The sequence below is a fragment of the Hyperolius riggenbachi genome, chromosome 7 (genome assembly GCF_040937935.1).
Source record: "Hyperolius riggenbachi isolate aHypRig1 chromosome 7, aHypRig1.pri, whole genome shotgun sequence".
Taxonomy (NCBI): Eukaryota; Metazoa; Chordata; class Amphibia; order Anura; family Hyperoliidae; genus Hyperolius; species Hyperolius riggenbachi.
This window is the reverse complement of record NC_090652.1, coordinates 197,012,342-197,035,393: the sequence shown is the minus strand read 5'-3', so window position 1 is coordinate 197,035,393 and position 23,052 is coordinate 197,012,342. Positions and strand designations below refer to the sequence as shown.

General features: G+C 46.8%; 1 protein-coding gene across 1 annotated transcript in view; it reads right to left on the bottom strand.

The window, feature by feature from the left end:
• Positions 1-23,052, bottom strand: part of CPO (carboxypeptidase O) — a 216,965-nt gene that overhangs the window by 134,228 nt on the left and 59,685 nt on the right. The window contains exon 4 of the mRNA XM_068247357.1: positions 17,554-17,678. Coding sequence (XP_068103458.1) covers positions 17,554-17,678 — 125 coding nt within the window. The remainder of the gene's footprint in view (positions 1-17,553; positions 17,679-23,052) is intronic.

Below are 23,052 nucleotides of genomic sequence, written 5' to 3'. Positions count from 1 at the left end.
AAGGAGGCTTTGCAAAGCAGGAAAGTTCGGGTCCCCATTGACTTCCATTATGTTCGGTGTTCGGCACGAACGTACCGAACATCGGGACACCGTTCGGCCGAACGTTCTCGAACCCGAACATCTGGATGTTCGCCCATCACTACACTTAACTTTTGAAATTACAATCAAGGGGATATATGACCTTGCATATGGTAATCTTGCATCATGAGATGATTCTGAATGAATGATAACACAGCAAGGAATCGCTAGACCTATCACTAATAATTGTTGTTGCATAGCACTTTGCACATTACTGTGCATATCATCCCACAGCAAACACTGGTAATTTAATACGGATATTATTATTATCACTATTATTATTATTGTGCTATACGGTGCCATCTTATTATATGGCACTAACATGGGTTCATAACAGAAAAGTGGCATACAAGGGAAGTGTGACAGTAACTAAAATATATGAGGCCTGAACCCAGGCGTGTCGCTAGCCCTATTTTAGGGGGGTCCGTGCCCCCAACATGTCCTGGGGTGCAATTTATACAAAAAAGGAGAGGGAATTAGGGCTTCAGGTAATCCCAAAGAATTACAATGTCCAACTAATTCAAAAATGTCCTGGGGTGCCCCCAATCTATTTCTAGGGCCCTGGCAGCCCTGCTGTCCCCCACTGGCCGCCGCTGCCAGACAGCCAGCAGCGTCAGCGGGCGACCACTTGTGCGAGCGCTAGGACCTAGTGGACATTGCACTGATATGCGGAAGCTCTAACTGGTCGGGTCGCCCGCTGATCGAGGTCTGATGCTGCTGCTGGCTGTCAGGTGAGGGGGGCCCCTGTCACTCACTACCTAACTGGGGGTCCCTGTCACTACATAACCTGGGGGGCACCTGTCACTCACTACCTAACTGGGGGTCCCAGTCAGTACCTAACCTGGGGGGCGCCTGTCACTTACTACCGAACTGGGGGTCTCTGTCACTACCTAACCTGGGGGGCGCCTGTCACTCACTACCTAACCTGGGAGGCACCTGTCACTCACTAACTAGCCTGGGGGTCCCTGTCACTCACTACCTAACCTGGGGTTCCCTGTCACTCACTACCTAACCTGGGGGGCGCCTGTCACTCACTACCTAACCTGGGGGGCACCTGTCACTTACTACCTAACCTGCGGGTCCCTGTCACTCACTATCTAACCTGGGGGGTGCCTGTCACTCACTACCTAACCTGGGGTCCCTATCACTCACTACCTAACCTGGGGGGCACCTGTCACTCACTACCTAACCTGAGGGTCCCTGTCACTCACTACCTAACCTGGGGGTCCCTGTCACTCACTACCTAACCTGGGGTCCCTGTAACTCACTACCTAACCTGGGGTCCCTGTCACTCACTACCTAACCTGGGGGGCGCCTATCACTCACTACCCAACCTGGGGGTCCCTGTCACTACCTAACCTGGGGGTCCCTATCACTCACTACCTAACATGGGAGGCACCTGTCACTACCTAACCTGGGGGTCCCTGTCACTCACTACCTAACCTGGGGGTCCCTTTCACTCACTACCTAACCTGGGGGTCCCTGTCGCTCCCTACCTAAACTGGGGGGTGCCTGTCACTACCTAAACTGGAGGCTCCTGTCACTACATACACTGGGGGTCCCTGTCACTACCTGAACTGGGGAGCACCTGTCACTACATACACTGGGGGACTCCTGTCACTAAATGAGCTGGGGGGCTCCTGTCACCACCTGAACTGGGGGGCTCCTGCCACTACCTAAACTGGAGGACTCCTGACGCTACCTTAACTAGGGGGCACCTGTCACTACCTAAACTATCCAGGCCAGCCAGGCCAGCATCACCACCGGCCAACCAGCCCAGAATCACTGTCAAAAAGGCCACAGCATCACCACCAGTCAGGCCAGCATTTACTTCAACCAGCCAAGCACAGCCCAGCATTACCACCAACCAGGTCACAGCATCACCACCAGCCAACCCGGCCACAGCATCACTGCCAGGCCTTTCAGCCCACACATCATACCCAATCCAGCCAAAAACAGTATTGCCAAGCACAGCAGCCAGTAGCAGTGAATTCAGAAGCCAGGTGAGAGGTGTCTACCATATTAAGGGGGCATTCTGCCTATTTATGTGAAATGTTGTCTATTTATGTGCCTCATGACTGCTGCATTTGTCTTGTTGGGGCCTCATGATTGCTGAATTTGTCTTGTTGGGGGCCTCAAGATTGCTGAATTTGTCTTGTTGGGGGCCTCACGTTTGCTGAATTTGTCATGTTGGGGGCCTCATGATTGCTGAATTTGTCTTGATAGGGGTCTCATGATTGCTGAATTTGTCTTGTTGGGGGACACATGATTGCTAACTGCGAGACTATGGGAAAAGCTGAATCATCATCATATGAGACAATAGCTTTAAACCTACTTTTTTAGCTTTTTAAAACAGAAAATAAAACTGGGAAGTTCTAAAAAAAATGTAATACATTTTTTCAGGAGTGGGATGGATGAAATTGTTTTTCCATAATGTTCATGTATGAGTTAAAACGTTTGTACAGTATTTAGTTTAAATTGCTGTTGCCACTTTGCGATAGATAAGTGACTTTTGGGTTGCAGTTTGGGCACTCGGCCTCCAAAAGGTTCACCACCACTGTCCTAATCTAATGTCCCACCATTGCTAAGTTCATGTAAATTTGTCTCCACCCGTGACCACACCCACATTCTGGTCCATGGCCACACCCATTTTTGGTGTGGCTATGGCCGCCATAGCCCCTTAAGAGAAAGTGTCATTAGGGCCTTGCTGTAACATAGATTGTAGTGCAACTATTTCAACTAATGTATCTTCTTAAACTTGAAGATTGTATACAAATGTAAGCAGAGTGGTGCAGTGGAAGTGTACTGGGCCCATAACCCAGAGGTTGATGGATCGAAACCATCCTCTGCTAGGCATGATTTCATTTTTGCACCTCGCTTTATTGCATTGGCAAAACGGTTTCCATAGCCCTGGAAGAGAAAGTGTAATAAGGGCCCTGTCGTAACATAGATATTACGGTAGCTACGACTACTCCTGGGCCTTTCTTGTAGTTGAAGAGATGAGTGAACTGTGACACCAGGGCCGGGCCGAGGCATAGGCTGGAGAGGCTCCAGCCTCAGGGCGCAGTGTAGGAGGGGGCGCACAATTCATTCAGTTGTCATTCCTAATTGTGTATGAAGCAGAAAGAAATAAGAAAAGGGGATACATAGCAGTGACTGCAAGCCAGATAACTAGATATTAAGGTGTTGGGGAGGTTGTGGGCCCTGTGGCCCTCTTAGTCTAATAGCAATCAGTGTGTGACAGCTGGGGTGGGAGGGATGGAGGGGCGCACTTTGGTGTCTCAGCCTTGGGTGCTGGAGGACCTTGTCCCGGCTCTGTGTGACACCACACTTAAAATAAACTAAACAAAAAAACAGCAAACAGAGAAGCTTCCCAATATTGGAGCATTGGATTTGGTAAAGTCTTAAGCCAAATGTGTTGTAAGACACAAGTAAGCTTTAGGTTAGCAGGAATGGTTGCATGGCCACCTAGCTTTTCATCCTTCCCAGGCCAGCTAGGCTGGCTTCAGCCTGTAGTGTTGGTGGTATAGTGGTGAGCATAGCTGCCCTCCAAGCAGTTGACCTGGGTTCGATTCCTGGCCAATGTACGTGAGCGTGCTTTTGACATCCTACAAATCCCTGGAAGACAAGATCCTCCTCCGTAGGAGGAAGGGAGGAGCTGTTGTGGGGTGCTATTGAAGGAATAACAATCAGCCAGGAGCAAGCTAACAAGCCTACAAGAGCCTAACTAAGCCTTCCCTAGCAGAGTCTGTGAGCAGCTGTCCCTTCACTAATTACTGTAGGCAGACGAGTGAGTAAAACGGCCGGAGAACCATGCCTTTTATAAGGGGGTGGTGGGGCTCTAAATGTGAAATTATCTTCTATATTATCTATAATTAGAGTCCTATTTCAGAAATCCCATCCCCCAAACAAACCTTATGCAGCACCATCAACTCTAGATACTCAACAACAGGAGTCCTCATCTTTGGGGGTTATAGGAACTCACTGCATGGGTGGATAGACTTGCAGTCTAAAGTCAATCACTCACTTTGACTCTGGTTGGTGTTGTTCCTACTACTCCTACACCTCACACAATATCCTTCTTTGTATCCCAGATATTGCTCCTATTTACGGGGGGGGGGGTTTGTCTGTCTTTTGACCTGCATGAGAGCTAGCACTGTTATAGTAATCTCAGTATGATACACAAAACAAGGAGTATTTAATGAATTGCTTAGTAGGCTGTGCAAAATTATCGCACATACCTAGCTTTTTGGTCTCTTTTTGTCCTTTATACCTTCCTCAGTAGACTGTGTAAAACCACTTTGTCACCTGTCATATAGAACAGTCACACCATATATATACTTTTTAATATGTTAGCACACAATGCTTTCACTGTAGAGCACTCTCTTTTATAAAATGTAGTAAGACTACTGAAAATCTTTCTGAGGCCGGCTTCACACTGAATATTGATGTCAGCAGCCGTGCTGCACCGCCAAAAACATGAAGCAATGGTGATACTGTATATACTCAATACAAGTCGACCTCGTATATAAGTCAACTCCAATATTCAACCCTCTTAAGCTGGAATTTTTTATTAACTCAAGTATAATTCTACTTAGCAATGCTAATTGTTGCACTTGGGGCTCAGGAGGGGTTAATGACTGCACTGCATACAGTATTGTAGCCATTAACCCCTACTGCCCCTCAAGTGCAGCCAATACCTCCTCCAGGCTCCTAAGTGCTGCGATTTTTCACTCCCTTTTATGCAGCCCAGTTTTTCCCCCCTGCCCACTTCCTTGTTAATTGTTGTTGCCAGGACTTTCAGACCTGTATTTTCTTGGCATTTCCTTTCCTTAAAGTGTCACTTACCACTGGGTAAATTGCTGCAAATGGGAATGTCACTATTACTACACATATTACTCAGTGTGCTCAGTGTTGCCCGTGACTCGTGTATAAGTCGATACCTATACTTTTATGAAGTACATCAGACATAAGTTTCTAGACTTATACTCAAGTATATACAGTACTTTTTCTCAGCTGTCTTGGTGCCCTGAGAGATTTTAAATATTTGGAACATTGATCTATGGCAGTTACTTAAAGTGTGGTTTGGGACTTGCATCCATTATATATGTATTGTGGCATTGTAAACTAATACAAAACTTCTGGTCACAAGTGTATTCTGCATAATACATATTAACAGCAAAACTAACTGCACCCTCCACTCCCACAGTGTTTTTGTAGAAAGTCTTGAATGAGGTGATATTATTATATTTTACAGGGGCAATTCTCCTTAAATAGAAATATATTATGGGACTTCTACTATCTCATGTGAGTCAATTAATAATGCATTGCCTAAATACAAGTCGATTTATATGGGCAAAGCATGCCCCCAGAAAGTCAATAAGATATGAGACCCCTGACAGGCATGTATTGATACGCTTAAGTCATTTTGATGTAATTAAATTGTGGTAAGGAGTACATGAGTGAAAGAGACAGAGATCTATGGATGAGTATGTTTATGTTTTGTAGAGTGTATGAGGAAGAAAGTTAGTATGCTAACTGATCAATTAGTAGCAATTATGTCCTCTGTACATTCCTATATTTCTTCAGTTATCTTCTTGAGACTGGCTGTGTTGTGTTATTTCCCTGATAATAATAAAATATTTTATTAAAAAATACACTTACAGCAGACAGGCCAGTGGTTCAGCTAGTGACTAGGTTCTCAATGCATAGTACACATACCCCTGGGAATTTCTGGGTTGGATTTATGGGATACTTGAAGTTTTCATAGGCAGTCAGGATGAGTTTGGGCATTAAAAGAATGATACATCATATATAAGGGCTCATTCCCACCAGAGCTGATTTCTGACGTTTTAGCGCAAAGTCCATACTTTGTGCTAACCAAAGTAAAATGAAAGTCCATAGACTTTCATTTTACCTTTCACATCCAACGCTGCATTTTGGTGCGTTGCGGCTCGACGCACCCGGGAGATTTTAATTGTCTGATGCATGCATTTTCCCGCCAGGTAATTTATAACTACCGCCACTAATCAGCGTTGCACCGCAACATCCCGACGTCCACGCCCCAGATCATAACGCTTGCAGGAAACACAGCACAACAAGCTGCTTTTCCCCTTGCTCTCCTCTCTCTTCTTCCTCCTACTCTCACTGCATGCTGTTAGTTTAAACACAGTACAAACATGCTGTCCCTGTAATCTCTGCACCTGAGGCAAATGTTTACCTTGCTACATGAGAGAACCGGCCCTGATTAGGTGTGAGAAGTAGTGATACATTTTTTGGTGAATGAATGGGAGGAGCAATGACAGGAAAATTGCTTCTGTCCTTAAGGTGAAAACACCGGGCGGAAGTGGTTTAAAAAAAAGAATGTTGCGAAATACCCTTCAAGATCATGGTGATCTTATCTAAGTTGTGGTTATCTGAACTGAAATGAAGTTCACTTATTTCTTGACCGTTATGGACAAGCCTTGCCAATGAGTGCTACGTGGGGACAGGTCTTCCCTTTGCAGCCTCATGTTCTTTTGCAAATGGTCAATTAAATATCCCCACTGTTGATGCTGCTTTCCTGCCATGGGTAGCATATCCGCAACAGGTAAAGAGGCATCCCTGTCAGCAATGTAAAGATGTTCATCAAGTGTATTATACAGAACCTATTAGTCAACCTACAAACACTTTAAAATAGAATAAAACTCTGACATAACATTCAAGAGAAATGTGTTTTCCTACTTTTTATTACCCCTACAGTTACCATATTGGCTTTTGTGCACATGTAATTTGTTGACAAATTGCAAGTTCCCAAAGTGTAGTTTATCTGCGCTGAAAGCTGCCATTGCATTTTATTCATAGCCTTTACTATATAAATAAAGCAGGTATCTTGTGAACATTTCTCATCTGTCTGTGCTTGCCAGCTCTGAGCAGTTGTGTTTCTGCATGTGGCTGCAAATGTGACTAACTGTAACAACTGTGGAATGTAAACAAAAGATACTGTTATCTCCACTTTGGATTAGATTCTAAGCTGAAGGGTCTTTAAATGGCATAACAAAGTGCTGTGATTAACTGTTTGAATGCTGTTCTGCTATAATTTTTTTGTGATAGTAGTTTTAAGGCCGCAAATAATCTTTTAGAGCAAATAAGAAATGCTGAGTTTCAGACCACTTAAGCAAGTAAAGAAGATACTGGACTTTTGGGTCCTGGACTAAAGAACCCCAAACATTTAAAGCAAAAATAGGATGGATGACAGTCAGATCATAAATTTTTTTAAGCCGACATGAGTGTTATTAACTTAAATAGTACACCCAAGCCTGTTTAAAAACGGGCTCTAGGTCTTTTTTCTGCCACACTTTTTCCTTCCCACTGAGGTGCCTTGATACAGCACTCTGGGAACAGCCTATTTGTTCAGAAATTTCTTTCTGTGTCTTACCCTCTTGCTTGAGGGTGTCAATAATGGCCTTCTGGACAGCAGTTAGGTCGGCAGTCTTACCCATGATTGCGGTTTTGAGTAATGAACCAGGCTGGGAGTTTGTAAAAGCCTCAGGAATCTTTTGCAGGTGTTTAGAATTAATTCAGATGATTAGGTTAATAGCTCGTTTAGAGAACCTTTTCATGATATGCTAATTTTTTGAGATAGGAATTTTGGGTTTTCATGAGCTGTATGCCAAAATCATCAATATTAAAACAATAAAAGGCTTGAACTACTTCAGTTGTGTGTAATGAATCTAAAATATATGAAAGTCTAATGTTTATCAGTACATTACAGAAAATAATGAACTTTATCACAATTAGAGTTGGGCCGAACCTCCGATTTTCGGTTCGCGAACCGGGTTCGCGAACTTTCGCGAAAGGTTCGGTTCGCGTTAAAGTTCGCGAACCGCAATAGACTTCAATGGGGATGCGAACTTTGAAAAAAAAAATTAATTATGCTGGCCACAAAAGTGATGGAAAAGATGTTTCAAGGGGTCTAACACCTGGAGGGGGGGATGGCGGAGTGGGATACATGCCAAAAGTCCCCGGGAAAAATCTGGATTTGACGCAAAGCAGCGTTTTAAGGGCAGAAATCACATTGAATGTTAAATGACAGGCCTAAAGTGCTTTCAAACATCTTGCATGTGTATACATCAATCAGGTAGTGTAATTAAGGTACTGCTTCACACTGACGCACCAAACTCATCGTGTAACGCACCGCAAACAGCTGTTTGTGTAGTGACGGCCGTGCTGGACTGGTGCGCACCATGGCGAGAGTGCAGGTTTTGGTGGCTTTACAGCCCATATGGTCAGTCACCTGGCTGATGTAGCTGAATGACAGAACAGTGACTGTCCAGCTGATCAAATTTGGTCTGACCACAATGAGGCAACGACCTTATTATCGTGGGTGTGCCCCCCGAGACACTCATCTAGGCGCCGGTCATTGCTCCATTGTGATACGCAAGCCCCTTCACCACGGCAAGGTAATGATCACGAAGGGGAATGGGCGCATGTTCATGCCTTTTCTTTTGTTGTTGCAGCTGCCCGCAGTGCAGCCAGAAAAATTAGGCAGTCATGTACACGCACCCGAAAAATTATTACAGCGGCCGCTGCTAGCAGCGGCCTAAAAAATTCAGCAATCCGCCTGGAGTCCCGGACCCTGTTGGTGGTGGCGGAGAAGGTAGTGAAGCGGCCTGCAGGCAGACATGCTGTGTGGAGGGACTGGGAGCGACTTAGTCTTCTTGGGGCAGGCCAGGCAGCCAGTCACACGGCGTGCAGGCAGAGATGCTGTATGTGCGGGGACTGACTTAGTCTTGGGGCGGGCAGCAGCCCTCCGGGATCCATGCCTCATTCATTTTTATAAAGGTGAGGTACTTAACACTTTTGTGACTTAGGCGACTTCTCTTCTCTGTGACAATGCCTCCAGCTGCGCTGAAGGTCCTTTCTGAGAGGACGCTTGCGGCAGGGCAGGAGAGAAGTTGGATGGCAAATTGGGACAGCTCTGGCCACAGGTCAAGCCTGCGCACCCAGTAGTTCAAGGGTTCCTCATCGCTGTTCACAGCAGTGTCTACATCCACACTTAAGGCCAGGTAGTCGGCTACCTGCCGTTCCAGGCGTTGGTGGAGGGTGGATCCGGAAGGGCTACGGCGAGGCGTTGGACTAAAGAACGTCCGCATGTCCGACATCACCATGAGATCGCTGGAGCGTCCTGTCTTTGACTGCGTGGACACGGGAGGAGGATTAGTGGCAGTGGTACCTTGCTGGCGTTGTGCCGTCACATCACCCTTAAAGGCATTGTAAAGCATAGTTGACAGCTGGTTCTGCATGTGCTGCATCCTTTCCACCTTCCGGTGAGTTGGTAACAGGTCCGCCACTTTGTGCCTGTACCGAGGGTCTAGTAGTGTGGCCACCCAGTACAGCTCATTCCCCTTGAGGTTTTTTATACGGGGGTCCCTCAACAGGCAGGACAGCATAAAAGACGACATCTGCACAAAGTCGGATCCAGTACCCTCCATCTCCTCTTGCTCTTCCTCAGTGACGTCAGGTAAGTCAACCTCCTCCCCCCAGCCGCGAACAATACCACGGGAAGGTTGCGCAGCACAAGCCCCCTGCGACGCCTGCTGCGGTTGTTCTCCTGCCGCTGTCCCCTCCTCCTCCTCCTCCTCCCCCAAAGAAACACCTTGCTCATCATCCTCTGAGTCTGACTCATCTTCTGCACATGACCTCTCTTCTTCCTCCTCCTCCCCCCTCTGTGCTGCCGCAGGTGTTGAGGAAACAGCTGGGTCTGATGAAAATTGGTCCCATGCCTGTTCCTGCCGTAACGGTTCCTGGTCACGCTCATTCGCAGCTTCATCCGCCACTCTACGCACAGCACGCTCCAAGAAGTACGCGTAGGGAATTAAGTCGCTGATGGTGCCCTCACTGCGGCTCACCAGGTTGGTCACCTCCTCAAACGGCCGCATGAGCCTGCATGCATTTTTCATCATTGTCCAGTTGTCGGGCCAGAACATCCCCATCTTCCCAGACTGTTTCGTTCTACTCCAGTTGTAGAGGTACTGGGTGACGGCTTTCTTCTGTTCTAGCAGGCGGGAGAACATGAGGAGGGTCGAGTTCCAGCGAGTGGGGCTATCGCAAATGAGGCGTCTCACCGGCATGTTGTTTTTACGCTGAATTTCTGCAAATCGTGCCATGGCTGTGTAAGAGCGCCTCAAATGCCCACAGAACTTCCTGGCCTGCTTCAGGACATCCGCTAAGCCAGGGTACTTTGCCACAAATCTTTGAACCACCAGATTCATGACATGTGCCATGCAGGGTATGTGTGTCAGCTTCCCCATATGCAAAGCGGCAAGCAGATTGCTGCCGTTGTCGCACACCACGTTGCCTATCTCCAGGTGGTGCGGGGTCAGCCACTCATCCACCTGTTTCTTAAGAGCAGCCAGGAGAGCTGCTCCAGTGTGACTCTCCGCTTTGAGACAAGCCATGTCTAAGATGGCGTGACACCGTCGTACCTGGCATGCAGCATAGGCCCTGCGGAGCTGGGGCTGTGTAGCTGGAGAGGAGAACTGCCACTCAGCCAAGGAGGAGGAGGAGGACAGCGAAGAGCATGTAGCAGGAGGAGAGGAGGTGGCAGGAGGCCTGCCTGCAAGCCGTGGAGGTGTCACAATTTGGTCCGCCGCTTTCTGCTTGCCATCGTTCACCACCAGGTTCACCCAATGGAATGTGTAGGTAATGTAGCGGCCCTGCCCGTGCTTGGCAGACCAGGCATCCGTGGTCAGGTGTACCCTTGACCCAACGCTCTTCGCAAGAGATGACACCACTTGCCTCTCAACTTCACGGTGCAGTTGGGGTATGGCCTTTCTGGAAAAATAAGTGCGGCCTGGCATCTTCCACTGCGGTGTTCCGATGGCCACAAATTTACGGAAGGCCTCAGAGTCCACCAGCCGGTATGGTAACAGCTGGCGAGCTAACAGTTCCGCCACGCCAGCTGTCAGACGCCGGGCAAGGGGGTGACTGGCCAAAAGTGGCTTCTTCCGCTCAAACATTTCCTTCACGGACACCTGACTGCTGCTGTGGGCAGAGGAGCAGGAACCGCTCAAGGGCAGAGGCGGAGTGGAGGAGGGTGCCTGTGAAGGTGCAAGGGAGAGAGCGGCATAAGCAGATGATGCACCTGAAGGAGGAAGAGGAGAAGGAGGGTGACTTTGCTTTTGTGTGCTGCTGCTGCTTTTGCTCAGGTGGCCATCCCATTGCTGTTTGTGCCTTTTCTGCAGGTGCCTTCGTAAGGCACTTGTCCCTACGTGAGTGTTGGCCTTTCCACGGCTCAATTTTTGTTGGCAGAGCGAACAGATGGCTTTGGTCCGATCTGAGGCACACACATTAAAAAATTTCCACACCGCTGAGCCACCCTGGGATGTGGGCACCTCAGCAGCTGATGCTGAAGGGCAAGTTGGCTGGCTGTACATAGGTGGCGAATCTGGCGATACATGGTGCCGGACTCTGCCACCAGCTGTTTCTGACGAAGAGCTGCCCCAGCTTCTTTCAGCAACTTCTATCCTCCTACTACTCTCTGACTCCCCCTCTGAACTGTCCCCCTCTTCATCTCCTCTATTGGGAACATACAGAGGATCCCTATCATCGTCATCATCGTAATCATCCTGCCCAGCTTCGCTTGCCTCAGAAAAATCCAAATGTGTAGGTCCTTCATCCTCCTTACACGTTACATCCATAGTGTTGTCGCGTAACGCAGACATATGAGCTGGTGAAAATTCATCTGGCTGTAACAATGGCTGTGCATCAGTGATTTCACCACCACTAAATAATTCTTGCGAAGTGTCAAATGCAGCGGAAGTGGTGCTAGTAGTAGCGCTGGTGGCTGAGCAAGATGAGGTGTTCTGTGTCGCTAAATACTCAACCACGTCCTGACAATCTTGGGAGGTGATGGGACGTGCCTTCTTCCGAGCACTGTACTGTGGGCCAGGTCCACACGAAATTACATTTACACGACCTCGCGCAGACCTGCCGGGTGGCCTTCCTCTGCCTCTGCCACTACCTCTTCCTCTTCCTCTTCCTCTACCTGTTTTGTCCATATCGGGTATGCACGGAGTGGTATATCACACTGCGTGCACTCACGTAGGTAGGTGGGTTCACTTAACTGCACAGGTATGCGCACTGATGCGGTGGGTTCACTGAACAGTACAGGTATACAGTGGCGGGTTCACTGAACACAACAGGTATGCAGTGGCGTGTTCACTAAACAGGTATACAGTGGCAGGTCCACTGAACAGAACAGGTATACAGTGGCAGGTCCACTGAACAGAACAGGTATACAGTGGCGGGTCCACTGAACAGAACAGGTATACAGTGGCGGGTTCACAGAACAGGTATGCAGTGGCAGGTTCACTGAACACAACAGGTATGCAGTGGCGTGTTCACTAAACAGGTATACAGTGGCAGGTCCACTGAACAGAACAGGTATACAGTGGCGGGTTCACAGAACAGGTATACAGTGGCGGGTCCACTGAACAGAACAGGTATACAGTGGCGGGTTCACAGAACAGGTATGCAGTGGCAGGTTCACTGAACACAACAGGTATGCAGTGGCGTGTTCACTAAACAGGTATACAGTGGCAGGTCCACTGAACAGAACAGGTATACAGTGGCGGGTTCACAGAACAGGTATACAGTGGCGGGTCCACTGAATAGAACAGGTATACAGTGGCGGGTTCACAGAACAGGTATACAGTGGCGGGTCCACTGAACAGAACAGGTATACAGTGGCGGGTTCACAGAACAGGTATACAGTGGCGGGTCCACTGAACAGAACAGGTATACAGTGGCGGGTTCACAGAACAGGTATACAGTGGCAGGATCACTGAACAGGTATGCAGTGGCAGGATCACAGTACAGGTATGCAGTGGGCTGAGGGCTCACTGAACAGAACAGGTATGCTGTGGCAGGATCACTGAACAGCTATGCAGTGGCAGGATCACAGTACAGGTATGCAGTGGGCTGAGGGCTCACTGAACAGAACAGGTATGCTGTGGCAGGATCACTGAACAGGTATGCAGTGGCAGGATCACAGTACAGGTATGCAGTGGGCTGGGGGCTCACTGAACAGAACAGGTATGCTGTGGCAGGATCACTGAACAGGTATGCAGTGGCAGGATCACAGTACAGGTATGCAGTGGGCTGAGGGCTCACTGAACAGAACAGGTATGCTGTGGCAGGATCACTGAACAGGTATGCAGTGGCAGGATCACAGTACAGGTATGCAGTGGGCTGAGGGCTCACTGAACAGAACAGGTATGCTGTGGCAGGATCACTGAACAGCTATGCAGTGGCAGGATCACAGTACAGGTATGCAGTGGGCTGAGGGCTCACTGAACAGAACAGGTATGCTGTGGCAGGATCACTGAACAGGTATGCAGTGGCAGGATCACAGTACAGGTATGCAGTGGGCTGAGGGCTCACTGAACAGAACAGGTATGCTGTGGCAGGATCACTGAACAGCTATGCAGTGGCAGGATCACAGTACAGGTATGCAGTGGGCTGAGGGCTCACTGAACAGAACAGGTATGCTGTGGCAGGATCACTGAACAGCTATGCAGTGGCAGGATCACAGTACAGGTATGCAGTGGGCTGAGGGCTCACTGAACAGAACAGGTATGCTGTGGCAGGATCACTGAACAGATATGCAGTGGCAGGATCACAGTACAGGTATGCAGTGGGCTGAGGGCTCACTGAACAGAACAGGTATGCTGTGGCAGGATCACTGAACAGCTATGCAGTGGCAGGATCACAGTACAGGTATGCAGTGGGCTGAGGGCTCACTGAACAGAACAGGTATGCTGTGGCAGGATCACTGAACAGCTATGCAGTGGCAGGATCACAGTACAGGTATGCAGTGGGCTGAGGGCTCACTGAACAGAACAGGTATGCAGCCAGGAAGAAGTTAAGCCTAACTAATCTTTCCCTGAGAGACAGTCTGCAGCAGCTCGCCCTACTCTGACTAATGCAGGCACACGAGTGGCCGTAATGGCCGCCGCTGCCTGCCTTATATAAGGGGGGGTGGGGCTCCAGGGGCTAGTGTAGCCTAATTGGCTACACTGGGCCTGCTGACTGTGATGTAGAGGGTCAAAGTTGACCCTCAGGTGCATTATGGGGCGAACCGAACTTCTTCCGCAAAAGGTTCGCGTGCGGTACCCGCACGCGAACCAGCTAAGTTCGCGCGAACCCCGTTCGCCGGCGAACCGTTCGGCCCAACTCTAATCACAATATGCTAATTTTTTTTAGAAGGACCTGTACATTAGGCCAAGACTACTGTGTCAGATAAGGAACTGTGTGGTTTTGTTAGTATTTCTACCAGCAAGTGAGTGAACCTTCTCTTGAAAGTTGCACATTTTTTGAAAATCAAAAAGCAAATATCAGAGGTAATCTTTACATTTTTTGCCAGTGGATTGGGTGCAGGTGTTTCACATTTGCATGCTATCTGTGTTGATTTGTATTGCTTCTCCTCAATTGATTGGTTAACCCGAATCAATCCATTTATTTTTAAATCTCTTTCCTCTTGCCTAGCCCCTAAACTTCCTCCTACATAAAACCCCTCCCCGATGCCTAAGCCTAACTAACCTCTAATTGTAACCTCTTCTGTATGACTAACACTTAACTCTCCACAATTTAAACTCCCAGCTAATGCCTAATGTAATGTAACATAATCTTTAGCCCAGATGTTAACCCCTTTTTGGCCTATAACAATAACTTCAACTTTTTGACACCTAACCCTAACCATTATACTATACAATCTAAAGCTATTTTCCTGTTAATTAATATGCTCAATACAACAGTAACCTCTCCGCAGCCCTAGACCATGCTGCTCCCCTGACCTTTCGTACCAACAGTCGCCCCAACCCCCAACCTTGGCACACTGCCCTCACAAAAAAACTACAAAATGAGACACGAGCTGCAGAACGCAAATGGAGGAAATCCCGCCACAACAATGATTTCCTGGGATACAAGACCAAGTTGCAGACGTACCATACTGCCCTCGCTGATAGTAAACAGATATACTTCACTCACTTGATCACTACCCAAGTCTCCAACCCACGTCGTCTTTTTGCCACCTTCAATGCCCTACTTAACCCTACACCTCCCCCCCGCCAATTTCCACCCTCTCAGCCACTGACCTATCAAAGTACTTTATCAACAAAATTACAACCATCCGGAGGGATATTTCTCTCCTCCACTCTATCGCCCCTGCCTCCCCACCTAATCCAACTCCTGCCTCTTTCTCCTCCCTTACCTCCTTCAATCCTGTCATGGTGGAGGAAGTCAACCAGCTGCTGGCAACTTCACCTGCCACTTCCTGCCCCCTAGATCCAGTCCCATCTGATTCTCTGCACCCACATTTTTCTGATCTGGCCCCTGTCCTCACCCATCTGTTCAACCTCTCCTTCTCCACCGGCATCTTCCCCTCCATATTCAAACAGGCCACTGTGCTTCCCCTGTTAAAGAAATCCCCACTTGACCTTGCTCTGCCACCCAACTACCACCCAATCTCTCTCCTCCCTTTTGCCTCAAAAATTCTTGAACGCCTGGCCCACCAACGTCTGACCAACTTCCTTAACTCCAACTCCCTTCTCGATCCCCTGCAGTCTGGTTTTCGCACAGCCCATTCTACAGAAACAGCCCTCACTAAAGTGGTAAACGACCTTGCCCTTGCCAAAGCCGAAGGTAAATACTCCATCCTGCTCCTCCTGGACCTCTCCTCGGCATTTGACACTGTCGAGTCGACCACTCCCTCCTCCTCCACTCCCTGCAGCTAATGGGCATTCAGGACCTAGCCTTAGCCTGGATCTCCTCCTACCTCTCCAACCGCTCTTTCACAGTATTTTTCAATGGCTCCTCATCCACTCCTACACCCCTCTCAGTTGGTGTTCCTCAAGGTTCCGTCCTAGGACCACTACTGTTCTCACTCTATACTGCCTCAATTGGCAAAATCATCTCCTCCATGGGTTTCAATTATCACCTGTATGCCGACGACACCCAGATATATCTCCACACCCCAGATCTCTCCTCCTCTATCATGGACAAAGTCTCTGCCTGCCTCACATCCATTTCCTCCTGGATGGCTGCCAGGTACCTGAAGCTTAATTTGGACAAGACTGAGCTTCTAATATTCCCACCCCGCACAGCTGCACCCCTCCCAGATCTGCACGTCACTATTGAAAATACTACTATCCACCCTACCTCCCACACCCGCTGTCTAGGCGTTACTCTGGACTCTGAACTTTCCTTTACAGCCCACATCCAAGGTATTGCCAGATCCTGCAACTTCCACCTCCGCAACATCTCCAAGATCCGCTCCTACCTATCCCCTGACACCACTAAACTCCTTATCCACGCCCTTGTCATCTCCCGCCTAGACTACTGCAATTCTCTTTTATCTGGCCTCCCCTCTAACTGTACTGACCCACTTAAATTGGTAATGAATGCGGCAGCCAGACTGATACATTCTTCTCACCGCAGCGCCTCTACAACTCCGCTCTGTAAAGCACTGCACTGGCTCCCCATCAGCTTTAGGATCAATTTCAAAATCCTGTGCTTGGCCTACAAATCAGTGCACAAAACCTGCCCGACCTACATCTCTGATCTGGTCCACAGGCACATACCAGCCCGCCCCCTCCGATCCTCCAATGACCTGCGCCTAGTCGCACCTCGCATAACTCAGTCACACGCACGATTGCCGGACTTCACCAGGGCTGCCCCTACTCTCTGGAACTCTCTCCCACCAGCCGTCAGACTCGCCCTCACCTTTAATACCTTCAAACAAGCTCTCAAGACTCACCTCTTCACGCTCGCATACCCCCCTACACCAGCATCATAATATGTTCTGTTAGACCCCCTCTCAAAAGACGCACCTATTGTCTCCACCCCACCCTTTAGATTGTAAGCCTCTGGCAGGGCCCTCCTCCCTAGTGTTTCCAGCTTGATTATGCAATCTTACTCACAACCACCCTTCTTGTAGACTCGAACAGTCTCTATCTTGACCTCTGACACTGTATTGTTATCAAATCATTTGCATGATCTTGTTTTGTTGTGAGTTTCTGTATGTTCTACCTGTATGTTAACCCATTTAGCTATTGTGCAGCGCTGCGTAATATGTTGCCGCCTTATAAATACAATAAATAATAATACATTATTTATATATATATATATATATATATATATATATATATATATATATATATATATATATATATATATATATATATAAAAGTTAATATGTAGATGGCACTAACTTAAGCCCTTATAATATTCCATGGTAATATAAAATTGGTAACTGGGCAATCATTTGACCAGATATTATACTGCACTGTATGTACAGCTGTATCTGACACATCAGTGTGAAACATTATTAATACTTCAAAGTGTCACTCTGCATGACTGAAATTCAATTTAAACTTAACCAGGCTCTACATTAACTCTAAATTAAAGCTGCTGAACCTACATCAGTTCACTTACTGAAAAGACAGTGAACAACGAACCATCTCCTCCTTCACGGACTGCAGAGCAATGAATGGGATCCTTACTATCACTACACTTCTGGCTTTGACATCTTCTAGATAGAGAGGTCTCCAAAGATCCAACTGCAGCAGGGACAAAAAAAATAATGAGAGAGGGGCAGAGAGAATGACAGAGCACAGCAGTGAATTATTTAGGTATATTCAATTCATTGCAAAGGACTGCATTGAATCTAGAGCTTGGCAATTTGCCCAGCTGGATTTTGGTATTACTTTCAAAACCACAGAAAGTGTCATAGAAGTGATGTTTCATGTTTTAGAACATTAACATGCTTTCAAGGCAAACTGAAAAATATTCTTTAAACACTGTAATAATGCAAATTGCCTGGCTGTCCTTCTGATCTTCTGCTTCTAATACTATTAGCCATAGACCCTGAACAAGCATGCAGATCAGAGGTTTCTGACTTAAAGAGGAACTCCAGTGAAAATAATGTAATAAAAAAGTGCTTCATTTTTACAATAATTATGTATAAATGATTTAGTCAGTGTTTTCCCATTGTAAAATCTTTTACATCCCTGATTTACGTTCTGATTTATTACATGGTGACATTTTTACTGTTGGCAGGTGATGTAGCTGCTGCATGCTTTTTTGGCAGTTGGAAACAGCTGTAAACAGCTATTTCCCACAATGCAACAAGGTTCATAGACAGGAAACTGCCAGGAGTACCACAGTCCTCAGAGGTTCTTGTGGGAGGGATTTCACCACAATATCAGTCATACCGCACCCCCTGGTGATCTGTTTGTGAAAAGGAATAGATTTCTCATGTAAATGGGGGTATCAGCTACTGATTGGGATAAAGTTCAATTCTTGGTCGGAGTTTCTCTTTAAGTCTCATTAAATTAACTGCATGCTTGTTTCAAGCGTGTGAGATGGAAATGTTTGCTGCTTAAGAGATCAGCATGACTGCCAGGCACCTGGTATTGTTTAGATTGAAAAAAATATGTCAGCCTCCGCCCTCCATATTCTTCACACTTCAGGTGTACTTTAAGGAACACCAACTCAAAGGTTTCTATGCAATCTGTGCCATCCTGGAGACAGCTTCAATAGAGTTCAATGGATAGGCGAACTTGAATATTTAGAAAAAATTATACTGGCTAGAAAAATGATGGAAAAGATATTTCAAGGTGTCTAATATCTGGAGGGAAACATGGTTGAGTGAAATAGACATCAAAAGTGCCAGAAAAAAAATCTGGATTTGACACAAAGCAGTGTTCTAAGGTCAGAAATCTCATTTGATGTTCAATTGCAGGCCTACACTACTTTACAACATCAGGAAGTGTAATCCTCCTTCCTCCCTCCTCCTCCTCCGGAGAAGGGTCTTGTCTTCCAGGGAATTGTAGGATTTCAAAAGCCAGCTTACATACCTTGGCCGGGAATTGAACCCAGGTCTTGGTGCTTGGTAGGCAGCTCTCTTCACCACTATACCACCACCAACACTACATGCTGAAGCCAGCCTAGCATGTACAATTATGATATATCCAAGAGAAAAATGAGCTTGCTTAGGGATTTGTAGGATTTCAAAAGCCAACTCACATACATTGGCCAGGAATTGAACCCAGGCCTACTGCGTGGTAGGCTGCTATCCTAACCATTATACCACCAACACAACACATTACAATGCTACATGCTGAAGCCAGCCTAGCATGTACCATTATGATATATCTAAGAGAAAATGAGCTTGCTTAGGGATTTGTAGGATTTCAAAAGCCAACTCATATACATTGGCCAGGAATCGAACCCAGGCCTACCGTGTGGTAGGCTGCTATCCTAACCATTATACCACCAACACAACACACTACAATGCTGCATGCTGAAGCCAGCCTAGCATGTACCATTGTGATATATCCAAGCCTACCACGTGGTAGGCCTGGGTTCAATTCCTGGCCAGTTGGCTTTTAAAATCCTACAGATCCCTAAGCAAGCTCATTTTTCTCTTGGATATATCATAATGGTACATGCTTGGCTGGCTTCAGCATGTAGCATTGTAGTGTGTTGTGTTGGTGGTATAATGGTTAGGATAGCAGCCTACCACATGGTAGGCCTGGGTTCAATTCCTGGCCAATGTATGTGAGTTGGCTTTTGAAATCCTACAAATCCCTAAGCAAGCTCATTTTTCTCTTGGATATATCATAATGGTACATGCTAGGCTGGCTTCAGCATGTAGCATTGTAGTGTGTTGTTTCGGTGGTATAATGGTTAGGATAGCAGCCTACCACATGGTAGGCCTGGATTTAATTCCTGGCCAATGCATGTGAGTTGGCTTTTGAAATCCTACAAATCCCTAAGCAAGCTCATTTTTCTCTTGAATATATCATAATGGTACATGCTAGGCTGGCTTCAGCATGTAGTGTTGGTGGTGGTATAGTGGTGAAGAGAGCTGCCTACCAAGCACTAAGACCTGGGTTCAATTCCAGGCCAAGATATGTAAGCTGGCTTTTGAAATCCTACAATTCCCTGGAAAACAAGACCCTTGTGAGTGAGGGAGCTGTGGTGGTGGGGGGCAATATAAGGAATAAGGAATAACAATCAGCCAGGAACAAGCTAACAAGCCTACAAGAGCCCAACTAAGCTTTCCCTAGCAGAGTCTGTCAGCAGCTGTCCCTTAACTAATTACTGTAGGCAGACGAGTGAGTAAAACGGCAGGAGAACCTTGCCTTTTATAAGGGGGGTGGGGCTCCAGGAGTGAGTGCAGTTTGATTGGCGACAATGTGCCTGCTGACTGTGATGTAGAGGGTCAAAGTTGTTCTTAATGGAGCATTATGGGGGCGAATCGAACTTCTGCAAAAGTTCGGGCCATCTCTAATAGAAAGATAGGGAGAGATAAAACAAATACAAATACAAAGTAATAATCTCAAATAACTACTGAGGGATGTAAAATAATAAGCATATTGAGATCACAAGCTAAACCAACAACTGAGCATATGCACATATTGTTTATCACTAAAAAGGGCAAATGTGCCCACTTGGAAGTGGAAAATTACACCATACTGCAAAAAGATGCAAAAAGTTTCTGCTGGTAGCATAGGCGTTATGCCCAAAATTGCATTCCATATTCCACATGTAGCCTCATAATAATAAGTGATTTATGCAGCCTAGAATCTTATTTGTTTTAGGGGCTGCTGCTTAGTATTTCATTGCTTTGCTTCACCTGTTAGTCAGTTTTCCTAAGTCCTTCTCCAAGTCTGATGTTTCAAGCAGTAGTGTTCCCTTTAGTTTATATGGTGCTACATTGTCGGCAAAGAAAGCCATTTTAAATTTCATCTGCCATTTCCATGTCCATATAACAATGGTGTCAAGATCCTTTAGTAGCATATTACGACCCTACTTAGCATTGATAAAGCTACACCATTTTGCTTAATCTGCAAGGATGGCAATGTTACTTTCTATTCAATCTACTAGGTCATTAACAAATAACTGGTTTCCGATTTTGAGAATGTCCTATTTCCTATTACTGTTTACCTTTTGTACCTTAGCCAACTTTTTGTCCACCTATTCACATTCACTGCTAGTTCCTGCATCCCCACATCCTGTACCAGGCCATTGTGGGGAACAGTGTGAAAGCGTACAGGTCTAAAGCTCCCTGATTCTGATTTTTTTGCTTCTTGAAAAATAGGAACCATTGAGGTGACAGCTGAATCTTGCATTATGTAAAATGTGGCTGTAAATTTGCCATGACTGTGTCAGTTATTTCTATAGCCAGTTCAGGTAGAAATTTTGGTAAATTCTGTTTTCACAATCTCACCTCAGGCATCTTCTGTTTATTGCAGCCGATCTGCAGCCAAACAATGCTGACTTCCCTGCTGCTGCAAAGTGTTGCATGCATTTGCAATGTGTGTCCTACCCATCTGCAATCAGCCTGCAGTCTTCAATCAAAATAGCACAGGATTGATGAATTACCATTTAGCTGCGTTGGAAATGGCTTGTCTGCTTTCATTGGTGGATGTCCTGGCTTCAGGAAACACCACAGCACTGAAACTGCTCTCATCCAAATATGCAACCACCTGCTCATGGCAAGAGACAGAGGAGAGTTCTCGATCCTCATACTGCTAGACCTTTCTGCAGCCTTGATAAACAGGCTACAGGAATACTGCAGCATTGATGGCATAGTTCTTCAGTGGTTCCAATCCTTCTTGAGTGGCAGAACCCAAAAAGTGTCTATGGGGCCCTTCCTGTCCACCCCTGTACCACTTAAAGGAGTTCTTTAGCGAAAAAAGTAGGCAGTTAAAAAATGTGACAGATGACAGGTTTTGGGCCAGTTCATCTTTTTAAGGGGGATTCTCAGGGCTTTCTTTGTTTTCAACAGCATTTCCTGAACAACAGTTGCAAAATCTAACTGACATAATAGTGTGCAAGTGATTAGGGAGGCCGGCTGGTATCTTGCTATTTTGGCAGTTAAACTGTTGTTCAGGAAATGCTGTTGAAAACAAAGAAAGCCCTGAGAATCCCCCTTAAAAAGATGGACTGGCCCAAAACCTGTCATCTGTCACATTTTTTAACTGCCTACTTTTTTCGCGAAAGAACCCCTTTAAGTACGAGGTGCCCCAAGGCTCAATCCTCTCTCCCCTGCTTTTCATAATTTACATGTTACCGCTTGGAAAAATAATCCAAAAACATGGCCTGACATACCACTGCTACGCGGACGAAACCCAACTATATCTTTCCTTCAAGCCTGGTGTGACAGGCCCAACTCTAACTATAAACGCCTGCTTACGTGAACTACAGCAATGGATAAATGACAACTGGCTGAAACTGAATGCAGACAAAACTGAAGTCCTTCTGATCGGAGGGCAGCGCATGACAACAAAACAACTTAACTTGCAGTCTTCACCACTGGGAATAGGAGGCATGGATCTACGCAGCTCTGATCATGTGCGTAGCCTGGGAGTTCTAATTGATGGGGATTAGAGTTGGGCCGAACGGTTCGCCGGCGAACGTGGTTCGCGCGCGAACCTTTTGCGGAAGAAGTTCGGTTCGCCCCATAATGCACTGAGGGTCAACTTTGACCCTCTACATCACAGTCAGCAGGCCCAGTGTAGCCAATTAGGCTACACTAGCCCCTGGAGCCCCACCCCCCCTTATATAAGGCAGGCAGCGGCGGCCATTACGGCCACTCGTGTGCCTGCATTAGTGAGAGTAGGGCGAGCTGCTGCAGTCTCTCATATAGGGAAAGATTAGTTAGGCTTAACTTCTTCCTGGCTGCATACCTGTTCTGTTCAGTGAGCCCTCAGCCCACTGCATACCTGTACTGTGATCCTGCCACTCCATACCTGTTCAGTGATCCTGCCACTGCATACCTGTTCTGTTCAGTGAGCCCTCAGCCCACTGCATACCTGTACTGTGATCCTGCCACTCCATACCTGTTCAGTGATCCTGCCACTGCATACCTGTTCAGTGATCCTGCCACTGCATACCTGTTCTGTGAACCCGCCACTGTATACC